This window comes from Amphiura filiformis, chromosome 9 (genome assembly GCF_039555335.1).
Source record: "Amphiura filiformis chromosome 9, Afil_fr2py, whole genome shotgun sequence".
Taxonomy (NCBI): Eukaryota; Metazoa; Echinodermata; class Ophiuroidea; order Amphilepidida; family Amphiuridae; genus Amphiura; species Amphiura filiformis.
This window is the reverse complement of record NC_092636.1, coordinates 42,021,350-42,047,619: the sequence shown is the minus strand read 5'-3', so window position 1 is coordinate 42,047,619 and position 26,270 is coordinate 42,021,350. Positions and strand designations below refer to the sequence as shown.

General features: G+C 37.3%; 1 protein-coding gene across 1 annotated transcript in view; it reads left to right on the top strand.

The window, feature by feature from the left end:
* The window catches only part of LOC140161010 (glutaredoxin domain-containing cysteine-rich protein 1-like), a 39,609-nt gene extending 13,728 nt beyond the window's left edge, over positions 1–25,881 (top strand). The window contains exons 2-4 of the mRNA XM_072184388.1: positions 6,726–6,974; positions 20,580–20,645; positions 23,200–25,881. Of these exons, the coding sequence (XP_072040489.1) occupies positions 6,726–6,974; positions 20,580–20,645; positions 23,200–23,379 (495 nt within the window). The 3' untranslated portion in view covers positions 23,380–25,881. The remainder of the gene's footprint in view (positions 1–6,725; positions 6,975–20,579; positions 20,646–23,199) is intronic.
* The last annotated feature ends 389 nt before the right edge of the window (positions 25,882–26,270 follow it).

Sequence of the window (26,270 nt, the reverse complement as noted above, 5' to 3'; positions counted from 1 at the left end):
CTTTCAAGCTGCAGTCAGGTAAAATTATAGAGCAGTTATCGTACCATAGCTGAACCATGGGTCTTTGGCAGTAAATTATGGTAACGACTGTCACCCGAGGGTCATACCTTCTTGGGATTTAGAATTTCCAGATATAGACCCAAAATTGGAATATCCACCTGAGTCTTATGATGAGTGTCACCCCTAGTGGGCAAATTATTTGTATCTTTACCTTTTTATAAATAAATAAATAAAGCACACTTCAACAATTATTCCGCTGCCATTAGGATATATCAGAATCATTTCCGCTTCCACAAGTCCGCAACTGATGCGCAGGTACTCTCAGCTGACTTAGATTGTGATTACCCCAGCAGCTCCCCATTTTACACCTGGGCGGAGTGAAGCAATTGAGAATTAAGCCGTCTTGCCCAAGGACGCAACACACTGGCCGCGGTGGGGCTCGAACCCACAATCTTTCGATTATGAAACTCGCGCCCTAACCATTGGACCACCGTGCTTCCCGTTGCTTATGCCTTCACCGGAGGTATTATGTTTCCTGGTTGTCTGTCTGTGTGTCCATCCATCTGTCTGTCTGTCTGTCCGAGCTTGCGAGTGCAATTTCTTGGAACTGGTAAGGCTTATAGTGATGCAATTTGGTGGAGGGGTAGCAATTACCTAATTTGCATAATTTATGCATATCAAGCAAAATAACATTGTGCACAGATGATCTGGAGATCTGTACAAGTTTCAGTGATGAAACTTGGTGGAGAATAGGACAGCCAGAGGTTCTTGACCTGAAATTTGCATAATCACAAGGTCATTGTGAGGTCATTTGGAGTCATCCAGGGTCCAGGTACCGTTAATAATACCGTTAACGGCACATTAATGAACCAGGTGTGTACTTTCATCGAGCTGTAGTTAAGTAAACATAATGACAAGTCAATTAAAAGGATTTAGATTTTAAATGAAACCTACCCTTCTAAATAACTCCAAGCAATTTCTTTTCTGATTAACAGTTTCTAAAACATAATACCATGAATGTCACATTAATGAACCAGGTGTGCACTTTCATCGAGCTGTACATGTAGATAAGTAACAATAATGACAAGTCAATTAAAAGGATTTATATTTTAAATGAAACCTACCCTTCTAAATAACTCCATTTTTTTTCTGATTAAAATTTTATAAAACACGTACCGTTAATTTGATATATCTGTGAACCAGGTGTGTACTTGCATCGTGCTGTAACCCCCCCCCCCCCTGCTAAGCGACCAAACCCTGGGCCCAAACACAAACACACACAGCCCACTTAGGCATCGAGGGAAAAGTTTAAAACATTCCATAAATCCATTGCCAATGTGCAGTGTCTTTCCCCCTTCTAAAATAGCCTCTGTCCCCAGCAGAAACACAGAATCAAACCAAAACCTGTACTAACTTAAACTACAGCTCTAGAGTCCATTAGTTGAAGTGCCATATAAAGTGTATCTACCATTCATACAAATTATTATGCTACTGACCATTCCACTGGTCACTAGGCAAGTGTCCAGATCTATACAGACATAATGTATTGCCGTTATTTACTTTGTTATTTGGGTATTATTAAACACCGCCAAAACAAATACTAGTTATTTGTGTTTTATAATTGCATTCATAATCAGGTCTCAGATTAATGGCTGGAGTACCTGTGATTCAAGAGGAGTAGAATTCCTGTGTTGTGACCTATATTTTTTCTAGGGTGCCAGGATTGCTGATTTGTTTGAGTTTTTTTTAATAAATATAAAAAAATCAGAATTTAGATCTATTTTTTTTTTTCATTTAGTCGGGCTCTCATTCACGCGCGGATGGGAAATAGTGTTCACTTTATGTTTGATACGGTTTCTAGACTGAAATTTTATAGAACACGCTCCCGTAGTCCACTTTAATTAAAAATGTGCCCAAAGTGCTTTTTCGGGGGGTGACGCTAGAATGGGGGTCAAAATTACTAAAAATGTATTATAAGGCCAATTGTGGTGATTTTGGTGCAGAAATATATGTTTATGGACATGAGAAAGTCATTTAGACAGTTTACAAAATCCAAAATGGCTTCCTTATGTTCCAAAATTCAAAATGGCGGCCAAAATGGTGAATTTTAGCCAAACTTATTTGAACGGCTTTTTCAGGCCGATGGTGGTGATTTGAGTGTCTATGAATATGTCTGTGGGCATGAAAAAGTTATTTACATAGTTTATCAAAATCCAAAATGGCTGCCTTATACAAAAAATTCAAAATGGCCGCCAAAATGCCGAACATTATTCTAACTTATTTGAACGGCGCTCTCGGCCCGATGGTCATGATTTGGGTGTAGGTATATGTTTGCCGACATGAAACAGTCATTTACATTGCTTATAAAAATCAAAATTGGCTGCCCTATGCCTAAAAATTCAAAATGGCGGTCAAAATGTCGAATATTAGTCTATATCATTTGAACGGCATTCTCAGGCGGATGGTGGGATTTTGGTGTCCAGTTATATGTTTGGGGACATGACAAAGACATTCAGCTAGTTAACAAAATCCAAAAAAGTTGCCCTATGGTCCAGAATTCAAAATGGCGGCTAAAATATAAAGATATTCTTAGGCCGATGGTAGCGATATTGGTGTCTAGGTATATATTTGTGACATATAGGCCCCTATAGTGTACATGACCAAGTCATTTAGATGATGAAATCTTAAATGGCTGCCCTATGCTAAAAAATTCAAGTGGAGGTCAAAATGTTATATTGATTACACATACTTATCATATAGACACCCAAGTTCTTGGGACTTAATTTTTGTTTTAAATCTAAGGTCGCCGTGTCACAATATAATCACTACTTGTAATTGGTACATAGATGCCCAAATTATTCAAAATGTCGCCATTAACCAAATAATCACATTTGATGTCCATTGATCTATTATGATTTAAAAAGGTGGCCAACTGTTGTATATCCCGTAAAAGGTAAACGATTTCTATCTTTAAATCGGGGTATTTGAAGATCGGCCATAATATGGAACATAATAATCATTATAACGCAATTAAGGAAAGTGATTAACTCTAGAACTACTTAGGGGGTTGTACCACCCTTAAGGTTTTTCATCCGCCATAAAAAAAACCGCGTCTTTACGCCCAAACGACTTAAACTAATCGAAGATCCATCCTGTACGCTCTTTTAAGTGATACAATGTTTACCCCAGCACCTTACCCGGGGTATGACCGACCATCAAAGATGATTGACCATAGAGGGGGGGGTGAGGCCCACCATAGGTTTCTACAGTAAATACAGTTTCATTTCACTCTTGTAAAATTATTCCAAGATATATTGACTTTTTACTTGTTAGTTAGGTTAAAATAGTAATGTTCCTTTATATTTAGGAGACAATTCGGTGAAAATCGCATTTTCGTAGAATTTTTGGAAGAAGATAAATTTTGCCTATACTTTTGTAAATAACCAGAATTGAATACATTTTTACAAAAACCCACCCAAGTCCATCGAAAGTGATTTTGAAAAAACTAAAAAACAAATGTGTATCATACATGCGGGGTATAGGCCAATTTGGATTTCACATGCTAATACTAGACCCACGTAGAGGGTTGATTTGGATTCAACTTTTATACATATGATAGGCATATGTATAAGCAACAATTTTCCATGCTTAACTCAATTTGGCCAATGTATGGACTTGGGTGGGTTGTGCATTCATATATTCAATCTTGCAAGGATGTGCTTACATTATGACGTCATAGCGATATTATATGGGGAATGTTTGTACTTCTTTTGGTATCACTGGATAGAGGAGACCCATAGCTATACATTGGTACCTAATACAATTGAAAATTAGGGGCAACACCTCCCCCCTCTTCGTAGTCCGTGGTACAAAATAAGGCTCAGTAGTTCTCAGTAGTATATAGCGAATATTCCTTGGAGTCAGTAGGTAACTGCGAAAGCTGGATTTGTTAGAAAGCCATCACATTCGATTGTTTGGTAATAATATTGACCAAGACCTGATATCTTTAAGGCGAGTGTCCATTGAGCAAGGATAGATGATAAACAATAATTTCTACTTTTAGCACATTAATTTCACTCATAACAGATCAAAAGTGGAAACGTGTGTAAGTTTAACCCTAGAACTACTGAGCCATATTTTGTAACACGGACTACAAAGGGGTGGGGTGTTGCAACCCCCCCTAATTTGCAATTACAAATGTCATATGCCGTTCTATTTAGTACCAAAGTATAGCTATAGGTCTACTCTCTCCAGTGATTCCAAAAAAAAGTCCACATTCCCCACATAATATCGCTATGACGTCATAATGTGAGCACACCCTTGTAAAATTGGGACATTTTGGCTATAGGCAAAATAGATTCGGCCAAAAAAATCTACGATTTTAAATCTAAAGTGCGATTTTCACAGAATTTTCTCATATATAAAAGAAAATGACTATTTCAACCTAACTAACAAGTAAAAAGTCAATATATCTTTGAATAATTTTACAAGAGTGAAATGAAAATCATGATGGGCCTCACCTCCCCCACCCCATGGCCATCTTTGATGGTCGGTCCTACTCCCGGGTAAGGTACTTGGGCAAATATTTTATCACTAAAATGAGCGCAATTGATGGATCTACGATTAGCTTAAGTCGTTTGGACGTAAATACGCGTATTTTTAATGGCGGATGAAAAACCTTTGGGGTGGTACAACCCCCCCCCTACTTAGTTTATCACTTTATTTATTGCGTTATAATGCTTATTATATGATGTTTCATATTATGGCCGCCAAGGTCTTCAAGTGCCCAGGTTTAGAGATATAACTAGTTTACATTTTACGGGATATACAACATTTTCAATCGTCTTTGGACTACCCTTAAATCATAATAGATCAATGGACATCAAATGTGATAGTGTTGGTTAGTATTAACATTTGGTTAATGACGCCATTGTGAATATTTTGGGCATCTATGTTCAATTTATACCGGGGTAAGTGATTATATTGTTACACGGCGATTTTAGATTTAAAACAAAAATTAAGTCCCAGGAGCTGGGGTGTCTATATGATAATTAGATAAAATCAATATAAAATTTTGGCCACCACTTGATATTTTTATTCATTCTAGTCATTCTAGATTTCATCAACTATCTAAATGACGTGGTCATGTACACTATATGGGCCTATATGTCACAAACATATACCTATAGACACCAATATCGCTATCATCAGCCTAAGAATATCTTTCAAGTAATTTTTACTAAAATTCACTATTTTAGCCCCCATTTGAATTTTGGACCATAGGGTAATTATTTTATTTTGTAAACTAGCTGAATGACTTTGTCATGTCCCCAAACATATAACTGGACACCAAAATCGCCACCATCGGCCTGAGAATGCCGTTCAAATGATATAGACTAATATTCGACATTTTGACCGCCATTTTGAAATTTTGGGCATAGGGCAGCCATTTTGGATTTTTATAAACAATATAAATGAATGTTTTATGTTCTCAAACATATATCTACACCCAAATCACGACCATCGGCCCGAGAGCGCCGTTCAAATAAGTTAGAATAATTTTCGGCATTTTGGCGGCCATTTTGATTTTTTTTGTATAAGGCAGCCATTTTGGATTTTTTTAAACTATATAAATAACTGTTTCATGTCCACAGACATATTCATAGACACTCAAATCAACACCATTGGCCTAAAAAAAGCCGTTCAAATAAGTTTGGCTAAAATTCACCATTTTGGCCGCCATTTTGAATTTTGGAGCATAAGGAAGCCATTTTGGATTTCGTAAACTGTCTGAATGACTTTCTCATGTCCATAAACATATATTTAGACACCAAAATCACCACCATTGGCCTTAGAATACATTTTTAGTAATTTTGACCCCCATTGTAGGGGCACCCCGAAACGCACTTTGGGCACATTTTTAATTAAAGTGGACTACGGGAGCGTGTTCTACGCACAATTTCAGTCTAGAAACCGTATCAAACATAAAGTGAACACTATTTCCCATCCGCGCGTGAATGAGAGCCCGACTAATTATTTTGATTCCAAGCATTTTTGATATGAGAAGCAAAAATGTGTATGCTGCATAGAATATACATACTTCTGGTTGTGGTTCCCACAATTCACACCACATTTTTGCTCACATCATAAGGGAAAAAAATAACCGGAGGTAAAAAAGGCAACTGCCTTGGGTGCCCTTTTGGATTGGTGCCCCTCAAAATGTTTAACTTTGGATGTATTCTTTAGCATGTGATTGTCTTGGTGCTCTAACAAGCTTTTGCAGAATTACCTGACTGCCCTGGCAAATGCCAAAATGAACTTTTTTCCCTGTACCATCTAAATGAAACTTATCACAGACAATGCATATCATGAGAAAAATATGAGCTTTCTTCTGATACCAAAATCTCACTTTCGATGAGGAAAAATGGGAGATGAGGCTGTCGATTGAGTCCCTTTAACAAGATAATATCCTGCATAGAATGGTGAGTGATATCCAGTTGGAATCCATGCACCCTTTAATATGGAAGACATGACCTTAATCATGTTAATGGCTTAATCTTTCACACAGGGAGTGTGAATTTTAAAAGCCACCCATTTTGGTAACCCCATTTGGAATTGACACTCCCTGTGTGGAAGATAGGTGGTTATGGATTTCAACTGTAATAGCCCAATTTGCCAGAAGAGATGTGGTTTGGTTTTAATTATTTTCTTTTTCCTTTTTGCAGAAGTATATGCCAGTGAACAACCAAGACGAAGTCGGTAAAATCATCATCTACACTACAAGCATGCGCATCGTCAGACAAACCTTTGACGATTGCCAATTTGTACGAAAACTATTTCAAAACCATAGAGTGCGCTTTGAAGAGCGTGATCTCTTTATGAACATTGAATATCAACGAGAATTACAAGAGAGATTAGGAGAGGATCAACCTATCACACTGCCAATAGTTTTCATTGATGGAGCCTTAATAGGGGTACGTATACATCAGGGTTGTATAGCTAGCCCAAGTTGAGTGCCGGCTAATTTTACAAATGTATGATCAAATTTGGAGCACAGGCTTGGGGCGCAATCTTATTAGTGAACGTGATGGATCGGGGAATAGGCTGAGGGGTATCACTCTCCTATAAATGTTGTTTTTTGCTCTTTTTATGATGAAAAAATCATCTGTTAAAAAAATATTTAATTAAATTTAAAAACAAATTTTTGAGAGCTGGTCAGCCCCGATCTTATAATATGAAACTGGTTAATTTGTTTTTGTTTCAATTTTTTTTGGGCATATTTGTAATGTTTACACATAATTTTAATACACCGAAATGGAATTGGCCAAATGGATTGTGTTTGTCAGGTCAGCAGAGCAATTTTGGTATTATGTCGCATTCATATACATTATTAGTCCCCACTCCCCTTTGATATCCATGTTAAATGGACAGAAAACTTTCCTGACTGATGTTACTACAGTCCCATGTCTTTTATCTGGCCACAAGGCCTTTTTTGACCATTTTGGATTTTTTTTGACCATCCCCCACCCCCCGAAGTCACCTTGGCTCCCTCTGAAAAACATCCTGGCTACCTATAGCCTATGCTTTTATGGATGTATCAATGCCCATGTTTGTATGTGGTTTCAGCATACATGTACACATAGTGTTGCTAAAATCAAGATTGGACATTGGTCCTTGGGGAAAGTCCAAAATTATGAATAAACTGTGCAGAACCAAAGTCCTGTTTAATTAATATTTTAATTCCTGGTGTTATTATAATGACATCATACCTAGATAACGAGTCTTTGATATGTAGATTTCAGATGTGTCTCTCAAAGTAAATCATAGCAAAGCAGAGAAGATATCGTACTCTTCCCAGAATCCTTTGCAACATGATGCATCACCTCATTTCATCAAATAACACTCATATAGTATAACTTTGTTGTACAGGTTCCATTTGTTTTCATTTTGCGAGTAGACTGGCTAAAATGGGTTGGTAGTCAAATATGAACATTTAGTCACTGTCGACCCATGTTGCACTAGATAGCAAATCAGTACAGAAAATAGAAATGGGGGAAATGCATTATGGGAAGTGTTAATTATACCATAGATACTGCTTTTGATTCATGAGTATTAGTATAACATGTAACAGCTGTTTGGGGAATTCCCTTTGTACAATAAATAACCACATCCCTATGCACAAAGTCCATAATAGTAACATGTTTGCGCTGAAGGTAATTAGGGTGTGACATCTTGAATATTCTGAAGAGTAATAAGTAGTGTCAGTGAATCCATTGCTAGCTTCTTGAAATGGCATTGAGCATATGTGAAACCATTAACCATAGACCCTGAAATGTAATGAATATTTATCATAGGCTTATGAAGCAGAGGAACTTGCAGGGGCCCAGCCCCTCAATAATTTTGTTCTGGGGACTCAGCCCCCCCAATAATCCAGATGAAGTAAAAAGATGTGACCAGATACCGGAAAAATTTCCTGACACCCCCCGGTACCTCCCAGGATGGGTCATCAAAATATTTTGTTTGGTCATCACCCCCCCATTGCCCCCAATATTAAAAAAAATCTTCCAAAGCCAATGACCTATGATCAATTCCAACACAGATCTTTACTTGTGATTGTTTGCCATGTGATGCATTTACCACAAATAGGCCGCATTTAAGGGGGTACTACACCCCCTCGATAAATTTGTGTCTATTTTTGCATTTTTCTCAAAAACTAATAACACAGTGGTAACAAAAGTTATGTATATTATAGGGGCAAGGAATCCAATTACTACCCTGGAATTTCAGTGACCCAAGACGAGCGGTTTGTTATTTATGATCAGAAATAAGGTACCGCTAGGATGTACCTCGCTTCCTATCATATATACTGAACCGCTTGTCTTGAGGCACTGAGATTTCAGTGTAGTAATTGGATTCCTTGCCCCAATAATATACATAACTTTTGTTACCAGTGTTTAATTATTTTTTGAGAAAAATGCAAAAATAGTCACAAATTTACCACATGGGTGTAGTACCCCCTTAAGGGGGTACTACACCCCTGCCCAATTTTGTGCCTATTTTTCCATTTTTCTCAAAAATTATAGCGCATTGGGGACAAGTAAGATATGTATATTATAGGGGCAATGACTACAACTACTGCACTGGAAATTTTATTTCAGCACAGACAACAGTTGTGGAGTTTCAGTCAAAAATGAGGGAAACCAATATTTGATCAATAAATCAATAATTACTTGCTTTGAGTTGCTGAATTTTCAGTGCAGTAGTTGTAGTCCTTGCCCCTATAATATACATATCTTACCTGTCACCAATGTGCTATAATTTTTGAGAAAAATGCAAAAATAGGCACAAAATTGGCCAGGGGTGTAGTACCCCCTTAATGTTTGCAGGACTAGTTTTGAGATGTAGCCCATTGAACTTTTCAAAAAAACATTCTTAGTCAGTGGCTGTGGTTAAGCTTGTAAGCGCTAAATTACATTAGGGACCGTTCACAAACACTTGTAAGGGGAGACCTGATGCGAAAAAATTTCATCACGAAAATTTTTCGGGGCCCCCTTTACAGACCTCAAAAATTTCAGGGCCCCCCTTTTTGACATGAAAATTATGGGTCAACCCCATAGAAAAGCATATAAACATAAAAATATTTTTTTCAGGCCTCCCTAGGAGGGTCAAAAATTTTCAGGGCCCCCTTTTTGTATCAGGCCCCCCTAACAAGTGTTTGTGAATGGTCCCTTAGTCCCTGCATGTTGTCTATCGCACGGTAGAGGATATGGTCCGCATCGTTTATGGAACACGCTTGTTGAGGTGCACACTAGCTGCGCGTAAGTAGCGCATTGTAAGCGTAGTGCGTAATATGCCACACAGTTTTCGTTCATTTTAGAATAAGGGGAGTTTTCATGACTGTACATGTAAGTTTGTGACTTATTTTGTCCAAAATAAAACTAGATTTAGTTGACAAAATAATAATTAACTGACTAAAAGAATGAGAATAAACAATAGGAATTTTTGTCTTAACTATCCTCTACTGTGTGATAGATGACAGACAAGTCCAATGTTTTATTGTCGCTGTGCCAGCATCCACTACTCAAAATATTGGACCTGCCTGTTGTCTATCACACGGTAGAGGATACATGTAGTAAAAACAAAAATTCCTATGGTAAAAGTATGGTTTATTCTCTAAGTAGTAAACAAAGGATTTCCCATCCCATTTATAAATTTTTACTACTACCTTGCCAACAAACAATATGGACATACCAATTATAAAGGTTATTTTGTGAAGTATTTGCTTTTAAAAATCCAATATCTCGAAAAGTGAAAATGCCGATATTATAGCCAATTTGTGGTGAACGAGTACATGGGTAAATAGATTCTGTTATGTTGTTCCTTTGCAGTGAAAACTTGTGAATACAAAATTTGTTTACACCAAATGTTTTTGAAGTCCCAATCATATATCCCTTTGTAATGACCTGTTTTACTACAAATTAAATAAATAAAAAATGGTTCTCAAAATTACAAAAATGGTAAAATAACAAAAATGCAGATATGATATTCTTGCAATAACACAGCGGTTTGTTTTTCATACTGAATTGCAATATGTTTAAAACCTTAATGTACACTTTCAAGTTTCAGTCATCATTATTCATATGCCATATATTATAAAGTGTTCTTAACAATAAGTTTTCTGGTCATTTTAAGCCAAACTAATGAGGTAAAATGAAAGAAAACTCAAAAATCTTATCTGTGGTGTTCTTGGGGGATTTAATGACCAAATTCAGACATTAATTCAAAAATGCTCCGTTTTCCTAAAAGCACAAGAAATTTGGATGAATCCAATATAGGTGTAAGTTGTTGGGACTGTGTAAACATTACGAATATGCCAAAAATCGGGTCTGAAAAAAATGAACCAAACTCATTTTAAAAGATAGTATAATATGGCTTTAAACGTAAGTTTACTGACTTTGTAAGACTGCAAAGAAGCTGCTGATGTAATTTTACACTAAAATAATAATTGGTGATGAAAACATAAAATGAAGACCCCATTTACACAGAGCCTGAAGTCAATCATTATAGTCGAATTTGAACTGGACTTAAGTTCATTTGTGTGTAAACAGGGACCGCTGTGTTTTGAATTCAATTTCAGAAGTCGACTAGCTTCTAATGATGATCCAGAGCAACATTTGTCAACTTCCAAACTCCACTTTTGCAGTGAAATTGCTCATTAATATATAATTTTTACCAATATTTTGCTAAAAAACAATGCATAAATGTTCATAACTTTTTAAAACAGAATCTTGGCTTCAAACTTGGTCAAAGTGTTCCTGATGACTTCCATCATAATTCATGCATAATTAATTAGCTAGCCACTTTAATTTGCATAATTAATTAGCATTTATGCATATTAGCTCATTACTTATGCAAATATTATAGGGCGGCTTCACTATATAACACTTTGACCAAGTTTCAAGACAAAAGTATACAAAATAAAAGTTCTTATGCATTGATTTTTAGCGAAATATTAGCAAAAATTACATATTAATGAGTCTTTTCAGTCATAGTAACTCATACATTGATTATTGATAAAAACAATAAGATACACAGAAAATATAAATTGATATATTATGAAAACTGTATGTCTGATTTGCTTCAAACAAAAGGCATATTGGTCAGTGTAAGTTAGCCCTACTCTATTAATCTGTTTAAAATATGCTCAGATCATTTTCTAGTTTCCAGAAAATGCCTCATATACCACCTTAACCCAGTTCTTTGACAGCAGGAAGTTGCTGGTAGTTTTAAGTATGTCAGATGATGTTATTATTTGCTTATTTTATCTCTTGGCAGATAAAAATGATTATAATGACCTTTCTTTACCGTTTGTAAAGTGTGAATTAATCATTGACTTATTATTACTACCAGATATGACAATATTCCACCTATTTTAATCCACATACTTCCCTAATCAATGGACTGTTCTAGTTAAAATCCATACACCCCTTATGAAAGACATTACCTTAATCTTCAAACGGGGGTTACCTGATGGGTGACTCCATTTGTAATCTACACCCCCTTTGTGGTAGATTAAAGGCACTAGGCGGTTACCCGTATTTGGCGGTTCTCGGGTGTCGCGATTACCTGGCTGATGGTGACTGTACTCACCAAGTTTTATGCCCATAGGACAGTTTTTACTAATTTGACCTCAGATGACCCCATGTGACCTCGAAATGACCTTCCAAAATTTAGCTCTAAATGTTGACTGTATCCACCACGTTTCATGCCCATATGACAGTTTTTAGTAATTTGACCTTGGATGACCCCAAAATTACCTTCAAAAAATTTGACTCTAAAAGGTGACTGTACCCACCAAGTTTCATGTGCATACGACAATTTTTACTAATTTGACCTCAGATGACCCCTGGGTGGCCCTGGATGACCCCAAAATGACCTTCCAAAAATTTGACTACAAAAGTTGACTGTACCCACCAAGTTTCATGCCCATACGATAGTTTTTACTTATTTGACCTCAGATGACCCCTGGATGACCTCGGGTGATCTTGGGCCACTAACTGAAACAAACTTGTTCTGTCTGAGGTCCAGATGCACCCATCCACCAAGTTTGAGGAACGTGCGACCCCTAGTCTCCAAGAAAATAGGTGGAAAACAGTTTTTACTAATTTGACCTCAGATGACCCCGGGTGACCTTGACCCACTAATCAATACAAACTTGTTCTGTCCTAGGTCAAGATGCACCTACCCACCAAGTTTTATACCCATATGACAGTTTTTACTAATTTGACCCCTAGATGACCTCTGGTGACCTTGACCCACTAACCAATACAAACTTGTTCTGTCCCGGGTCAAGATGCACTCACCTGTCAAGTTTGAGGAAAGTGCGACCCCCAGTCTCCGAGAAAAACAGTTTTTACTAATTTGACCCCTGGATGACCCCTGGATGACCTTGGGTGACCTTGACCCACTAACCAATATAAACTCGTTCTTCCTCATACCAAGCTGCACCCACCCACCAAGTTTGAGGAACGTGCGACCCCGGTCTCCGAGAAAAGAGGCGGACAGACAAACAGACAGACAGACACACACACAGACAGATTGTGGTGAATTATAGTAAGAAGATGACATCCATAGGTGCTGTATGGATTTCAACTGGAATAGCCCATTACCTGACACTGTGGAACTAAACTTCTACGCACCTACTGTAAAAGTGGACATTTTCACGCTACATTTATTTGCGCGCTTTTCGCGTTCCAAGCTGCTACCGCGAAAATAACAACGCACGAATATGTTCCTTTCAGGCATGAGAATTTTCAGGTTTAAGCCTGAATTCAGGCTTTTTTGTGGTCCAAATTTCCGCACTTTCTTTTAATTTCAGCCCGTTTTGGGCCTTTTTAGCCTAATTCACGCGCTTTTTCAGGCTTTTTCTAACTTTTCAGGTTTTTTCATAGATGATCATTCTCATGCCTGTCCTTTTGTGTATAGGCCATTGTAAGGAAACTTAAGGTCGCAAATTTAGAAACAAATAACAGTTCAAAATTGGCAAAACGCGAAAAATTAATCAAGCAAAAATTTCCATTATTACGGTAGTTGGAAGTGCTGCTTTCAGCTTTCAAAGCACAAAACATGAAATTTGGCATGCAAGAAGTAAATTAAATCTTAGGAAAATCGTCTGCATATCAATTTGCTACATTAAGGATGTGACATATGTTCTAATTAACAATTTTATTATCAGAGTTTGGCCAGTGGCGGTGCCACGGGGGGTGGGGGCAAATACCCCAGTCAGAACTCTTTCCCCACCTGTTGCCCCCCCCCAGTAAAAACCCTAAAATACAAAAATTTCCACTTTTTTGCAGCAATTTTGCACAAAATTTGTTGATTTTGCCCCCCCCCCTGAAATTCACTTTGCTCCCTCAATGCCCCCCACTCCCGAAAAAAATCCTGGCGTCGGCACTGAGTTTGGCATGAAAATACCCAGTATGACTATTATAATAATACAGGAATCAAATTTCACTAGTCACTAGCAAATGGAGTGTATAAAATTTGCTCCAATTTTATCTTGGAAAATTACATGTGCACATTGCACCAGAAAAAAGGGTTTGGCACTCAAATATTTTGTGTAGTAATATAACTGAAGTATGTATAATATCCACACCTCAAAAATTAACAATAGGTGGGTTTATATTATGAATACAGGACTTATGAGACAACAAGAAAATTTTGCACTAATGAAATAGTAGGGTAGTGTTTTGACATGTAACAACCTTTTTGTCTCGCCTGAACTTTGTTCAGGATGGGACTTAGTAATCACTATTTCTGTCTGTCCGTCCGTCGTCCGTGGGCGTGGATGTGTGTGTGTGTGGATGTATGTGTGTCCGTCCGGAGCTGTATCTGGGGAACCGTAAGACTTACGGCGACGCTACTTGGTGGGAGGAAGGGTATCCAAGTTTGCTCCGTAACCGTATGTTTTCGGTGAAAAATATGCAAATTAACATAGCTAATTTGCATAATTTATCTAAAATCAGCGCAAATTAATAGCGGAGTTTGTGGACAGACTATCTCAAGATCCGTCGGGCGCGTAGTAACGAAACCTGGTGACAGGAATGATACACACCTGCTGATCACCTGATTAGTTTTTCGCTAAAAGTATGCGCATTTAGTTGTTAATTTGCATAATTTATGCGAACGATTCTACAAATATGGTTGGAAATCTGAAGAAATCCGCCTTATGGAGCTGTATCTGGGGATCCGTAAGATCCATAAGCCCTATGATGATGAAACGTGGTAGGGGGTTGTATTACCAGAGGAACTCAACCCGATTTGATTTTCAGCGCAAAACATGGTAATTAAGTACCTAATTTGCATACTTTATGCATAAAATGCAAAACCTATTTTCTCGGAGACTAGGGGTCGCATACGTTCTTCAAACTTGGTGGGTGGGTGCATCTTCACCCCAGACAGAACAAGTTTGTATTGGTTAGTGCGTCAAGGTCACCCGAGGTCATCCAGGGGTCATCTGAGGTCAAATGACTAAAACTGTCGTATGGGCACGAAACTTGGTGGATACGGTCAACATAACGTGGTAGGGGGTAGTATGACCAGAGGATCTCAACCCGATTTGATTTTCAGCGCAAAATATGGTAATTAAGTACCTAAGTTGCATAATTTATGCGTATTTGATGCGTATCAAGCAAAAAACCCTTGTGAACAGCTTATCTGGAGATCCGTATAGAACAGTGGCGTAACTTGGTGAGGAGTAGTGGGGCCAGAGGTTCTTGACCTGATTAGATTTTGAGCGTAAAATATGGTAATTAAGTACCTAATTTGCATAATATATGCGTAATAAGCAAAATACCTTATGAACAGATTATCTGGAGATCCGTATGGGGTACAGTGACGTAACTTGGTGGGGAGTTGCGTGGCCAGTGGTACTCGACCTGATTTTCAGCGCAACATACTTTATCCAATTTCGTGAGGTCAAAGGTCACATACAAGGTCAAAGGTCAACTGAGGTCACCAAATCTTTTAATAACTAATTTTCAACTGTGCATCACATATCCAACTAACAGCTTGATCGATTATGTAATTAAGGAAATATGACGACTTTAAGATAGTCGCTTTCCATGTAAAGTATAGCAAAGTAGCACTTTCAATGAGTGATAACTCGTAAAGGAAGCATCTTTCTGTTTTGATTTATTTGATGAAATAGTTCTTTGGTATTGCCAAATTTGATTTTTCAGAGCAACATACTTTATCCAATTTCGTGAGGTCAAAGGTCACATACAAAGTCAAAGGTCAACTGAGGTCACCAAATCTTTTAATAATTAATTTTCAACTGTGTATCACATATCCAAATAACAGCTTGATCGGTCATGTAATTAACGAAATATGACGACTTTAAGATAGTCGCTTTGCATGTAAACTATAGCAAAGTAGCACTTTCAATGAGTGATAACTCGTAAAGGAAGCATCTTTCTGTTTTGATTTATTTGATAAAATAGTTGTTTGGTTTTGCCAAATTTTTGGAAGGTCATTACGGGGTCATCCGAGGTCACTCAGGGGTCATCTGAGGTCAAGTTATTAAAAACTGTCGTATGGGCATGAAACTTGATGGGTACAGTCAACATTTCAAGCCAAATTTTTGGAAGTTCATTTTGGGGTCACCAGGGGTCATCTGAGGTCAAATTAGTAAAACTGTCGTATGGGCATGAAACTTGGTGGGTACAGTCAACATTTAAAGCCAAATTTTTGGAAGGTCATTTTGGGGTCACCAGGGGTCATCTGAGGTCAAATTAGTGAAAACTTGTATGGGCATGAAACTTGGTGGGTACAGTCAACATTTAAAGCCAAATTTTTGGAAGGTCATTTTGAGGTTACTAGGGTCATCTGAGGTCAAATTAGTAAAACTGTCGGATGGGCATTAAACTTAGTGGGTACACAGTCAACATTTAAAGTCACATTTTTGGAAGGTCATTTTGGGGTCACCAGGGGTCATCTGAGGTCAAATTAGTAAAAACTGTTGTATGGGCATGAAACTTGGTGGGTACAGTCAATATTTAAAACCAAATATTTGGAAGGTAATTTCGGAGTCACCAGGGGTCAACTGAGGTCAAATTAGTAAAAACTGTCGTATGGGCATGAAACTTGATGGGTACAGTCAACATTTATAGCCACATTTTTGGAAGGTCATTTCGAGACCACCAGGGGTCATCTGAGGTCAAATTAGTAAAAACTCGTATGGGCATGGAACTTAGCACAAGGGGTACAGTCAACATTTAGAGCCAAAATTTTAGGTCATTTCAGGGCCACCTGGGGTCATCTGAGGTCATATTAGTAAAAACTGTTGCATGGGCATGAAACTTGGTGGGTACAGTACAGTTACAAATGTACCATCAGCCAGATAATCGTGCCCAGCCGATAACCGCCAAATTCATTTACCTCTCTACCAACAGTTATCGCAAAAGCAGGCGGTCACAAAAGCAGGCGAGACTCGTGGTTCGAGAACCGCCTTGTTTATTTATGTTGTCTAATCATATAAACTGGGGCCAAAAAGAAACTTATAATTTTTCACATGGCCATATCTTGCAAATCTGTCCATCAAAATGAACCTAAATTACACACAGGACTACTTCAATACTCTACTCTAATGACATGTCAATATCCAAAAGGCTACCTTACTGACACAACTGAAAAATGCACTGGCATGGAACCGCTTGTGTATCACATGTTACAACCTGGACATTTCGGCAACATCAGTGGCATGCGCAAAGGGGGGCAGGGGGGCACAGGCCCCCACTTTCGTTGGTCATTCAGGGGAAATCAGTCATTCGGGGGAAATTGGAAGGTCCCGTGGAAGGAAAAATCTCTGAGAAATTCAGGGAAATCAAGAATATTTACATATGGTGTGAAAAAAAAGTATTTATGAAAGAGTCCGTCACTTTTAACGGTGCAAAAACATCAAAATTTGCCCCCTCAAAATAGGATTCCTTGGCCTTTTAAAATGCTAAAACCCCAGACCTTCAGGAGGAGGCTCTTTCCCTCTCTTTGCTTTCCCCATCCCTTCCTCCCTCTCTCCCCTCCTTCCCTTCTGCTTTCTCTTCCTCTTTCCTTTCCTCTCCTTCCCTTCTTCTCTCTCTCCTCTTTCCTTTCCCCCACCTTCCCTTCCTCCCTCTCTTTCCTTTCCCCTCCTTCCATTCCTCCCTCTCTTTCCTTTCCCCTCATTCCCTTCTTCTCCCGCTCTTTTCCCTGTTTCCTGTGCATGGGAATGTATACCATTTTGTGACAATTTTTATTTTAGTAATACATGTATGTAACTACATGTTGCATTGATCTTCTACTTTATGAATCAAGATATATTTATAGCATCTGTCTTATCATTTATGACTCATAGTTCCGGGGATAAAGGACAATTTCATGTAATTTTCCCCAAAGTTTGCAGAATTGAACATTGGACAGCCTTTGCTGAATAAATATCCAATGAATATTCAATGATAGGCATAGTCAATGATAACTATGAGTGTCATATTGATCTAAAATTGTTTTTATGTATTTTTAATTTGTGAGCAACTCACAATATGGGGCATGTGTAGTATTAGCGTGTTTCTATTGAGCATTGTGGATCTTAGTAATTTCTTCAATTCATTGCGAAAAAATTAAGCAGCAAAACTCAAGAAAAGAAGACTGAAGATATATGTTCGTATAAAATAATCATCATAGTTCTCGTATCACTTCATGCCATGGTATACATGTATGTAGTAGCAGTACATAGCACCTGGGTCTGGGATGGTCTGTCTGCATTGGGGAATCCCCATTTCTAATTTTGAGGATTTAGTATTGTGCGCAAGAAAAATAAAATAAAATAGAAATATATGATCTCGGAATTTGATCTGTCACAGTTTAATTTCACTTAATTTATGTTTCAGTGAAATAGTAACAACATAGCAACATAATATATTTTAAAAAAATTAATCGTAATTTTCTCTGAAGCATCCAATGCGGAGCTGATTTATTTTAGCTACAGACAGCTGGATTCATCTGTGGTTGTAAACTTTTAATTTTTTTAAATTTTAGTTCTTAAATATTCAGCAGAAATGTATATACATTACTATGAATATTGTTCTGCCATTTGTTATTAGCGAGTCAAGTATTTTTATACAGGGTGTCCCAGAATGATTTATACCGGAAAAGATGGAATTTTTTAGGTGTGAACGGCATTTCTATTGGTCATATTGTTTTGCATTTTAAGTTCTACATATATTTAGCTTTCTCAGATTTTTTAGATTTTAAAAATTGGACGGTTCTAGTAGAAGTTAGAGAGGATTGCGTAAAAATGATGAATTTCAAGTTTCGACAAATCAACCTATTTTGAAAATCTGTAAAAGTTATTTGGAAAATGTTATGCAGTATATTTGTTGTGTCCTGTTCTTACTTCTACTAAATAGTCGATATCTATCGTTTATTTATGATGCTACGAAGCAATCCTTGTATGGAATAAAGGATTTGCTATGCTTGAGTGACCTTTTAAAAACTATTCTTTATTTGGCGGCAGTTTTGAAGCCAATTATTGCATTGTGTGAGTTTCATCATTTGAAATGCCGGCAGAGATTGAATTTCATAAAAGTATAGAGAAGGTTCGTTCTTAGTGTCACAGCATACATTTATGTCCACAAACCCACAGCTACGTGACGAAGAAGATAAAATTTTACTGCGGAGGATGCTTGAGGGAGTTATATCCTCTGTAATAATGACATTTTTGGGTAAAAATTGTGGCAAAAATCACATAAAAAGTATGTTTTTCAACCTAAATATCTGATGTTATATTTAAATGTTTCACTTAATTCCATATCAAGAATTATTTAGCATTGTAAGCGCTACATCTGTGCCAAATTTGGTGTATTTCCTATAAAAGAATGTAGGATTTCTCCAATATATTGCACAGTGCGGCTGGACGATGGTAATAAAATATCCATGTGTTATGATGCCTTTGCACTGTAAATTACACACATGCCGTTTTTGTCCATTTTCAGTAACAGCAATGTCACGCGAACACGAATCAAGCTATTTCCATGAAAGTCACAGAATAAGTAGGAGACATATGTGGCATTGTATTGCACTTATTAAGATTAGAAACACTGTTGACTATATATTTTTGATATTTTGTTCAAACACAGTATAAATCATTCTGGGACACCTTGTATGGCAAGGCCTTTGATATTTTGCAAAAAAAAAAATAGTAAACAAACAATTAAGTTTTGCCAACACAATGCAGAGATCAATTTCGCAATCACTTCTATTTCCTTGCTTGTATGCACACTATCAGAATGGAGTGAGTTTCAATCAATTGGTGTTTGCTAGTAAATGTCACCGCTATTATCCTTCCTCAAGAAGGAAAATGTTACCTTAACTCTCACCACTACTCGCCGCTAAATAGCAGGGAAGCGCAGTTTCTATTGAGCAGAATTAATCTCTTATAATAAATCTGTCTGCTTACCGGTAAGTAGTCCCGATAGAAACACATCGCCGTACGCGTGAGAATAACATGACTGAAAATTTAATTGACAAACTGAATAAATCAATGCATGAATGTACTTTCCATTACAGAGAATGTACTTTCCATTCTACATTTAGCAAATATGCAATAATGCAAAAAAAAGCAGTACTTGTCCTTATAAAAAGTCCTGGAGGTACTTTAAGTTTGGTTTGGGTGGGGGTGTGCTGCTGACATTTGGAGAACTTGAGCCATCCATAAACCAATTATGTCTAGAAATATGGACCCATCACAATACCAAAAGTCACATTTTTGGCAAAATTTAATATAAATTGCCAACATTAATGACAAATTTTGAAAATTTTACTGCAGTTACCTGAAGGCAAAATTGGGCTATTTTTTAGAAAAAAATCGTGAAAAAGTGACCCATCCATATAACCAAAATTGGCATTGTAAAAGGGGTTGCTGATATGCCAAATGGCCAAAAATGAGACCTGTATAGTACCGAGTCCCTCCCCTGATAAAAAGTAAAGCATATCGGTTCCATCAATTGATATTTTATCTCCATTTAATTTTTTTTCTCTTTTTATAGGATGTAGAGAGATTAGAAGAATTGAATGAGTCAGGACAACTACGGAAGATTCTGGAAAGATTTGAGGTAAGATTGCCCCCCACCACACACAGACATTATCTTGGCTAGATTTGAGGTTAAGATTACCCCTCCCCCCTCCCCACCACCACCCACCACACACATAGACACTTAAGTTTGTTCGTTTTTGCTTTTGTGCATGTCCTTAAAGTCCATACATGATGTTATTAGTCTCATATTTTATCGCCAATTATAAACCAAGCAAACTTATCTTGGCCATAATTTATTTATCTTCAGAAAACTGCCAGCTGCACTTGCTCTGCTTCCTTGGATTTTCAATGAATTCTGATGCCCTTCGTTGATGGTTCCGTGTCTTCCAAGGGCGTACCGGGGTCCACAGAGGCAGGAGGAGGGGGCAAAATTTCCAAATTGTCCCATGCCCTGCTGCAAAAATTCCTTGACCAGGAGACTAATGTGAGCAAAGTGCTAGAAAATATTGAATTTTAATGCGAAAATGAGCCAAAGATGAGGCCAATTGTTGCATAAAATGCGGACAAAGGAAGATACAAATTACAAATTGTGGTAAATTTTACTCCAGTATATTTTGAGAGAAGACCCCCTCCCCCCGGTACGCCTGTGGTGTTTGGTGGGTTTATTTTGGTGGGTTTTTTTATGTCAAGACATCAAGGCATTTAGGGCTCATATTGAAATTCCCTTACACAGGAAGGTGTGCGCCATCCTGCAGCTTTCCTGTGCTAGCCTTCTTTTGTTAAAATCCTGGGCAGGGTGTATCACTGATGCATATAATCCATCCGTTTTATGACCGAGCTTTCCTGAGTCGCGCGCTTAGCGAGGGGAATCCTGCCTTCTTTCTGTGTGAAAACGTGGTAGGGTATTTCAATATGAGCCCTTACAGCTCTGAACATTATGGTAAAGCTGATGGGTTGGCGCTTTAGACGGGGCTTTAGATACCTAAACCTCCTTTTGGCATGTTTCACAATTCCTGGGATGTGATATGGGAGTGCATTCCATGTGCTGGCTGATGTAGATGGAATGAAGGAACGTTCATGACTATTGCATTTGAGTAAATTTACCTTAAAATTAAAAAAAAAAGCACAGCAAAAATAGCTTATATGTGATGCGATCAAGCAAAATCAGTCGGAACTCGGCAATAATAAATTTTCAGTTTCCTATAGGATAGTAAAAAGCATTTACAAAGCTAGATTTGGCAGAAAACCCCATTGAAATTGAACAACCAGTTCCAAAGATATGAGCAATTACAGAGTTTCCCAAACAAGAGGAAACAAAAGGAAAAGTTTCCTTTGTTTGGCTATATCTCAAAATCAATATTTCCGAGTTCCGACTGATTTGGCTTGATCGCATCACATATTACCTTGACTCGATCAGTATGGGCATCCATCTTGATATGTAAACATTGACAAAACTTAACCATTCATATTATGCTTTTGAGTTTATTAACTAATATTTAAGACCCATCAGTGATCCCAGTGCAAATTTAAAAAAATTAAAATTATTTATAAATTGCTTAAAAGTCATTCAAATTGTCATTTGGTATTTTTGAAATGAAAAATTTGGCAAAAAAACGACGAAAACAGCAGTATTGACGAAGTTGAAGCCCCATTCAAATATATGTAGCTAATTAATATACATTTGTACTGCCAGTATATAAATTACAGATTCATGTAAACTTTCGGCTAAACTACTTTGTATGTTAGCACATCTATGACAATGACAAAGGTACCAAAATCTGAATTTTGATGATTTTTATTATCATCCGGATGAGCATATCACTGAATGGGCCTTTAATAGAAGCCTCTTCATATACTACAATGCACACTAATAAAAAAGTAATATAAATTGCCTAAAATAGCCAATTTGATAAACAATAAAACAAAATGCTTCTGTCATGTGTTGAAAAGTACATGAATGCTATTGCTATGATGCACACAACAATAACACTTTCTATAATAATGAAATAAAAAGTACTATTTGTGTGTGACTCATTAGTAGCTATTGTATCATTGTCATTGTTATTTTCAAGGTTACAACTTGCATCAATATAAATTTGCGGTTTACGTACGATGTCAGTAGGCGGAGAGATTCATTCACTATGTTTTCATTTTACAGAAATTCAATCATACACTCGCTGGATTTAGATGTTTAGCTAACTTGGAACTTGTTCAAAGACTTTTGTCTGACACAGCATTTATTTTATAGGCCTAATTGGCATGCATCCAACACTTTACTTGGAAAACTACTTTTACAACAAAGGAAATGGTTTTTTTAGATTTTACGTTTTTGGCAGGAAATCACATATTTTTGCACTTTAAAAAAAATCCAAAATGGCATCCAAAATGGCATATTTATAGCAGGCATGGCATGTTGACTATGGGGATCAACGCTAAGTCAGGTACCACATGAGCAAACTCACACGAAAGAAACTTTGAGGGATGTCGTCAGGTCAGAACGCTGTACCAAGCGCCAGCTGAATTCGAAATGCACGCTTAAAGGGCACAGGCATGGAAGATTCCAGTCTGTGTGTTTATATTTATAAATCTATGATAGCAGGCCTAACTATATGTATTTTGTGTTCTTTTCACAGAAATTCAACCCTACATCCAACTGTGCAACATGTGGAGGATTCCGTTACACCCCCTGCACAACATGTAATGGAAGCAAGAAATCTCTGCTACGGAACAACTGGACGGACCATTTCCATGCTTTACGCTGTACATACTGTGATGACAACGGGTTGCAGAGATGTCGAGATTGTAACAAATAGTGTACATGTATATATAGTTTATTTATTCCCAGAGAAGATATCTTACACTTCCCACAATGCATTTCTTCCATTTCGATAATCTGTACTGCTAACCAGTGCAACATGGGTCAATGGTGACAGAAATGTACCTCAATATGTTATATTGTTGATCCATTGATTATCCTTTATTGGTGCATTGTGGGATAGAAAAGGGGGCAAATTAGCGATTGATTTCCCCCTTTTCTATCCCACAATGCACCAGAAAAGGATAATCAATGGATCAGCAATATAGCCTATGAACAGAGCACAGCCAGAACTTGTAAATTATGTTTATTTCATGACTATCGACCCATGTTTAGCCAGACTATTCTCATCATGAAAATAAGTAGAACATGTACAAAGTAATGGGAGTGTCATTTGATGAAATGAGGTTATGTATCATGCTGCAAAGGATTCTGGGAAGGGTGAGATATCTTCTCTGATTTTTCCCGTATATAAAAATACAAGCTCATAATTTCTCAGTGAGCTTGCAGGTGCTTGATGTAAAGCATGTATCACTAGGATCCACAACATGCTCATCTATCAAGGCACAGGTCTTTAACCCCAATACATTTGCACATTCATTGAATGACCTTTGTAAATTTGGGTACAAAAACTCATACTCTGCAACTTGAGGTCAAATTTTGCACTCAGGTGGTTTAATTGAGGTTATTGAACTATGCCATTGGGATGAGGCCATTGTGGTTCATAGTGTATTACCTTACGCATGCTTGTGCCAGCTAGCGTAAGAAGTTTTTGCAAAGTAAGCTAATTGCTTCAGTTCCTGGTTAAATATAGTTTAACATTGCATGGCACCATTTGTGACCATATAAAAGGGTCCTTTGGCAAAATATGCATACTACTATTATCTGCTCCAACTTCGATGACACACCTCTGTCATTTTCAAAGAAGTATTAGAATGACTTCATAAGACAGGTGCCCTGTTCAATTCTTGGCAAATCAATGCTGTATTGATTACATGTTTATTTGCTCCATTGCATTTTATACACCCACAAACCTCCTCTGACAGTGACTGGAATTTGTCCAGCGTGATGTCACTGTAGCATGATCACATTCCAGGCGGCGGATGACATGATCGAGCCGGCAACTTGTGAAACCGCCCGGCCGTATGGCATTTTCCAATATACATTTGTACTCGGTTAGTTAGAACCCCAACGGTTTTAGCTTGTATTTATATTATTTATCAACATTTTTTTTGTGACATTTCAAGCGTTTTAAAATTTCAAAATGATCCCATTCAATTACACGGTTGACGATGAAAATTTACTGAATTTAGAGAATGCAATGCGGCCACCACCTGATCACATTCCACTCATATAATAGGCTATTCCAGTTGAAATTCATTCATCCCAAATAGAAGACATGACCTTAATACCCCAGATGCAGGGAGTATAAATCTCAAATGGAGTCGCCCACTCAGGTACTTCCATTTGAAATTAAAACTCCATTTGTGACAAGATTAAGGTCATGTCTTCCATAGGGGGTATATGGATGTCAACTGGAATAGCCCAACAGACCTGCTGTGTGTCATTCAAACTCGGTCACAGCATTTGAACTGTAATAACACTCGCATTATGATTTTTACATACACGTGAATAGCACTATTAAAAAGACTATAATAGTCAATGAAGCACTAAATCAGGTTTTTGAATTTTTTAAAATTATAGGTGTGCTAACATACAAGTGATGAGACTGAAATTAGTGACCTTGACATTCGGCTATTCCATTTGAAATCTGCACTATCCCTGTGGAAGATTTTGGAAATATCTTCCACAGTGGGAGTATGAATTTCAAATGGAATTAACACATTATTCAATTCTATTTGAAACTTTCCCTAAGATTCAGGTTGAATCTTTTTAAGAGGGTGTATCAAATGGGGTGGCCTAATATGTTCATTCCATTTGAAACTCTTACTCCCCCTGTGGAAGATATTTCCAAATTCATCCACAGGGGGAGGGTGGATTTTAAATGGAATAGCCCAGTTAGTCAGGTGTCTGCCCATACAGACGCTTGTCACAGACACATGAAATTGAATGGGACTTAATATTTTACAATACTGCTGTTAAAAAAATATATACAATGTACAGTACATATATAATAGTAAAAATGGATTTATCCTTACTCTATTCCCACAAAATGTTGAATATTTTATCACTTTTGCCGAGATCACTGCATAGTACATTTTATATCACATTCTGGTGTCTGCTGGTTCTGTACATGTAATGTATGAATATATCAGTTATTATAGCAACAGACACATGTTTAACCACAAAGCATAGAGAAATTAAGAAAATATGTGCACTAAGTGTAAAATATATATATATAGTCTGTATGTGTGTGTGATCCGACCAAGGTCAAATCTTATATGATTGTTGTCAGTTTGTTATTTTGTCAATCTGTGATATTCACAATAGCTTAACATGCACTGTAGAAGTCTGGTGACCACTTTACATGTGTATTTTGACAAAAATGTTACATTATGTAAAAACTACAGTAAAATTATGGAGGTTTAATGCTTAGGACCAATGACAAAATTGTGTTTAAGCTTTGAGTGATTCTGAGCAATTTGCTTACCATGTATTGCTGGAATTAAAGGGAGTAATACAGATTCCATAATATGGGAACTGATTTTTATTCAGGAAACAAAATTGCTATTGTAAGAATATTGTCATTATTTTGAATTGCAAGATACCCTTCACACTGCATGTATCTTGGTACTGTACATTATTACATAAAACATCAATGTATAATGCAGCATGCCTCAATATACTTTCTCAATTTTGGGGACTACTTGTCCCCAAAATTTAACTTTCCGGAGCTACTTTCAGGATTTCCAGGGCTAAATACCCTAA